At 55.3% G+C, this 4487-nt stretch overlaps 2 protein-coding genes across 2 annotated transcripts in view; one reads left to right on the top strand and one right to left on the bottom strand.

Moving 5' to 3' along the window:
• Window positions 1-2090, bottom strand: part of VOLCADRAFT_108680 (uncharacterized protein) — a gene marked incomplete at its 3' end in the record, with an annotated part of 4292 nt that extends 2202 nt beyond the window's left edge. Inside the window, exons 1-4 of the mRNA XM_002959555.1 lie at window positions 1904-2090; window positions 1660-1795; window positions 1259-1515; window positions 581-1092 (exon numbers count right to left, since the gene is read on the bottom strand). Of these exons, the coding sequence (XP_002959601.1) occupies window positions 581-1092; window positions 1259-1515; window positions 1660-1676 (786 nt within the window). The 5' untranslated portion in view covers window positions 1677-1795; window positions 1904-2090. The remainder of the gene's footprint in view (window positions 1-580; window positions 1093-1258; window positions 1516-1659; window positions 1796-1903) is intronic.
• Window positions 2091-2198: 108 nt separating this feature from the next.
• Window positions 2199-4041, top strand: VOLCADRAFT_108679 (uncharacterized protein; the record flags this gene model as incomplete). Its single annotated transcript, XM_002959556.1, has 4 exons — window positions 2199-2441; window positions 2508-2956; window positions 3050-3111; window positions 3882-4041. The coding sequence occupies exons 1-4, from the start codon at window positions 2366-2368 to the stop codon at window positions 4039-4041; spliced, it is 747 nt and encodes a 248-aa protein (XP_002959602.1). The 5' UTR covers window positions 2199-2365.
• Between the last annotated feature and the right edge of the window lie 446 nt (window positions 4042-4487).

Genomic DNA, 4487 nt, shown 5'->3' with positions numbered 1-4487 from the left:
CCGCCCATACAACCAAACACTGACACAAAACGTTGCACGTCTGGGCCCATGTAAACCACGACACTTCCGTGTGGATTGGCTACCCGCGCTCCCCATGTCAGGGGTCCTCCCTCCTGCTGTTGACTCCCAGATTGCCCACGCACAAACGCCAAACGTTGGCGCAGAAAACAGACAGGCCATTGTAGTATGGCATCAAACCACGCATAACCCACAGCGGCTTTCAGCAGCAGTACTGCTTGGTGAATGTGACCAGCCGTGTACTCTGTTGCGCATCTCTGGAAAAACAGGCTCTGATAGCTTGCACCACCGTGCACCCCAAAAGGCGGGTTGACAAACACATTGCCCATCCACGCGTTGCACTCCAACAGACCATCGGATTCCATATCGTAATACACTGTCGCCCCAACACGTGTGTTCGCAGCCGCGGACGAGCATGGGTCCAGGTCGATCCTGCCAGGAGTGAACACCTCGCGCACCAGCTCTATGATACTCAGTGGGGTGAACCACTCCGGACTCTCACTGGAGAGAAACAGGCGCACATTCCCACCCCCTCCGCTTCGAACCATATGGACTCCCTCACCAGACTCGCTATCGCTGATATCCATGTCGCCACGTCGGGGCTGACGATGCGCTGTGCCTCCGGATCCATGTTGGGACCAACGGTGCGCGCTCCAGGTGCAGGAGTGGGTGAAGTGCGCGGTAAGATGCGGCGCCCACTGTCTAAGGCATTGGGCTGCTGCTCTCGCCGACGTGTGCGCCTGTGCTGAAACTGGCTGTAGAGGCGCTGATACTCCTCCTCTGCCGCCTCGTCCGACATGCCATATAGATGCATGCGCATGTCAGGTGGCCAGGCACAGCTGACGTCTCGCACTCCAGGTGGTGGCATGGGCCGCGCGACAAGGCCACCCTGCTGGCTGAGCCGCTGTGTCTCTTGCTTGCACGCCATCATGTGCTGGCGTGTTTTGACGTGGTTGATAATATTCTCGATGTTGCCAGTCTTAGCACCGATGAACCACCCCCTGATGCCGCCGCTGATGCAGCATGCATATGGGTCTATACCGCCAAGCTCTGACCAGTTTGTTTTGAACTCGCCTATACAGGGTTGTAAAACAAGGGGGCATATCTGTTGTCATATGGTATGATGTTTCATAGACGTCGGTATGTATAACATTATGCAATTGGGTGGGTGGGGTGAGGTGGGTTCCTCCTTTCTAGGTTGCCCACTCTTCCCTACCACACATCTCACGTCGCCACTTACCAGTAGCACCACGCGACTTGACGCGGGGTGGCACATCCTCTGCTTCGGTGATGCCGGCTGGTGCACTCATCGGGACCACAGTTCCGCCGCGTCCTCGACGGTGCCAGTCTCCGCGTCCCTGTGTCCCTGATCCTCCACGGCCCCCTCCGATGCCGTTTTGATCTTGAACAAGAGGGATTTCGCGTCCGAGACGGTAAGGCCCGGTACATTCCCTCTCAGTGCCATGGCGGCGCGAAGCGGGGAGAGCTGGAAATCCTCTGCAATGAAGGGCACATTGTCTTTCAAAACACCGTTCGCAAAGTTTCCGGTTGTTCTCGGCACAGCACGGGGACATCGCCGCCCCACGTCTCTGGCACGGACTCGCGCTTTTCTCTCTGTGATCAACAATCTAAATCTCTCACCTCGGAACAGTTCCCATGCTTCACCAACGGAGTAGACGCCGAGAACTTCTTCGAATTGACGACGCACAGCATCTACCCGTTCATCGTCCCCGTCCAGCACATCGTGGAGACACGTCGCGAGAGCCGCGACATCCGACTATAGACACAGCAGAGAATTGAATAAACCCCGAGTGAAGGCGAATGGCTGCAAGTGCACCATGGCGCATTTGCATGGTTGGAAGCCACAAAGCAAGAAAGGACATACCGCGTCATTTGGACTTCGTGTCAGCTGGTCTCGAGGGTCTCCATCTTCCGCAGTGTCCTCCAGGGCGACATCTATAGCGGCCATTTACTCGCCACTCCTACCCGAAAGTAACCTATCTTCTATGTAATCAACGCTAAACGCTGAAGTTGGGTAGGCATGTAATACTATTGTAAGATTATCGACTGTGATACGCTCGCAACCCATACTTACATGCGCACCAAACTCTTGTTGTACGGAAGCGTGGTGTATGCATTAATCCGTGACAGTGCGCGGCGCTGGAAGTGCTTTTGGTATACTTATACATCTCTATGCCGTTGTTGAGCAATATCTAAGGCGTGATCCTTTTAAAAAGCTGAAGGTATTTAGACAGTAGGGAAGCATTTCTAAAAATCTCGGTAAACCATTGTAATAAGTATGCCAGTTTATATTATCATCATAGGTTCTTGTGTCGAACGGTGCTAAATGAACCATGGTGCATGCATGGAGGTATTCGGGGCGGAGAAGTCTCCGGCCTCTGCTATGGAAGTCCTGGAGAAACGTCAGCTTGATTGCAGAGTCTGTGGACGCCAGCACACAGTTCACTTGTGTTGCTGTGGCCACCCAGCGCCATGCACGGTCCTGTACCCACAATTTTGTGTTCAGGCGCTTTGTGGCTTCGATGGATCTAGCTGTGGAGTTAAGTATGCGTCCTTCGCAGCCTTCGCACCGGCAGTGTTGGATACGGATGCCGGTATGCAGGCCATGTTTTCAGACCTGTTGTCGCAGCGCGGGCTTCGAAGCACGGCGCCGTTGCCCGGTCCGTTACCCATGCCAGGCGCCCGTCCAGCGTGCCCCGCCTTCCTGCAACAACTAGCCGAGCGTCGGCGCCGTGTTATCGGTGGGATGTCGTGCCCTGGACTGCGCGACGAATGTTACGCCTGCCTATACGGCTGTTCCCAGGCGGGTGTGTTGGGGCCGCGGGACATTGAGGCCGCCATCATGGACACGGGCGGCGATGCAGGGCGCACGCTAGCCTGGTACCCCGGGTTGTTGATGGCATGGCGGTTTGATAAGGTCAGTGCATGTGGGTCGGGCAAAGGCAAGGCTAGCGTGTTGGTCTGCCTGACAAATGTTAACCCACATGGGAATCCTGACATGGCGCCACAGGCGGATACATTCTTCCGGGATAATCAGCTTCCAGCATACTACGGCGAAATCGACTCCATCCGGTCCGTTGTCTGCAGTTTCTCCTCCGCAGCTGGATGGCCGTGTGCCGCGTGTCTGGCCCTCAACAGAAATCACCAATTGAAGCGTTCAGCCGATGCTGCTTCACTGCGAGTCGCTGCGACACAGCGAGTCGCTGCGACACAGCGAGTCGCGACAGACCCACGTGTCATTGTCCCCTTCCGTTCTGCCGAGGGACTTGAGCGTGTGGGACATGTTGAGCTCAAGGCGGTCACATCCGCGGGCAGATCGAATAGCGCTGGACAGGGAGATTAAGCGGCGGACATCCCTTTTCCAGGCTGATAGAGTGAGGCTACAGGCATATGCTCAGGCAGATGCATCACGCAGTGAACTCGTCCGACTGCTCGAAACATCACAACGAGGTATGATGCAGTGTCGGCATGCGTGAGTAGTGTAGGCTGGCGTGCGCGTACACATGCCTTGACTTGTTAACCATCGGACATCGATTGACATTCAGGACTCGTTGACGGCACAATTCAACAGTTGCTGCGGGGTATCATCCGGGGTCTCAGCGTCAAAGGACAACAACGCCAGCCGGAGGAGGTAGCTTTTTACATTGCTCCTTGCAGTGACGTGGGTGTCCGTGCTCCAACCCGTGGTGCTGACTATTGACCAAATGCACATTGGCTGGCGCCTAAGGTACGTGGGCCTGCTGTGGGGTACATTAAAAGCCAGGAGCATGGCCATGTGTTCACGGGCGAATGACTGGTACCAAATAGGATCAGCAATGTCGACGCTGTAACACATGCTGCAGGCGCCAGCTCATCAACCCCCGGAAGATGATGATGATCGGGCCATACCTCATCAGCTTCCCTGCACTGCGCGCGCTGAGCAAGCGCATGCCCCATGTCAACATCTCGTCCCAGGATCTCAACTACAAGGACAAACAGAACCAGCGCGCCACTCTCAAGTAGGCTCTATCCAACCTGGAATTAGGTACAGACTGGTTTGTGGCTGACTTACCGCCATTCACTGACAGACAGGTTGGCCGACCTTGACATGGATCCCTCAACTGGAAGTGTCAAGGCAGTCAGTGTGCTGCGTGACGCACTGGAGACAGGTTCACGCAGTCCGGTTGGCGGTGATGGTCCTATCGTTGACGGCTCGTATTATGCTACCTTCCTCTATGTGACGTTCATGCATTATTTAGTAGCTGGCCGCTGAAAAGGCCTCTCGAGATGCTGGTGGTCGTGCTATGCGTGTACCAGCTTACTGTGCTTACTGTGTACCAGCTACTACAGCTACATTGTGCCGGGCCACACTACTGCAGGGCAGGCGCGTGTGCTTACATTTCTTTGTCTGCGTGAATGATTGGATGTATGAATGAATGGACGAATGAAAGGTGTGGTTAACATGCCCT

The sequence above is a fragment of the Volvox carteri genome (genome assembly GCF_000143455.1).
Source record: "Volvox carteri f. nagariensis unplaced genomic scaffold VOLCAscaffold_363, whole genome shotgun sequence".
In the NCBI taxonomy this organism is placed as follows: Eukaryota; Viridiplantae; Chlorophyta; class Chlorophyceae; order Chlamydomonadales; family Volvocaceae; genus Volvox; species Volvox carteri.
The sequence above is the reverse complement of the archived record's forward strand: the minus strand, read 5'-3'. Positions and strand labels throughout refer to the sequence as shown.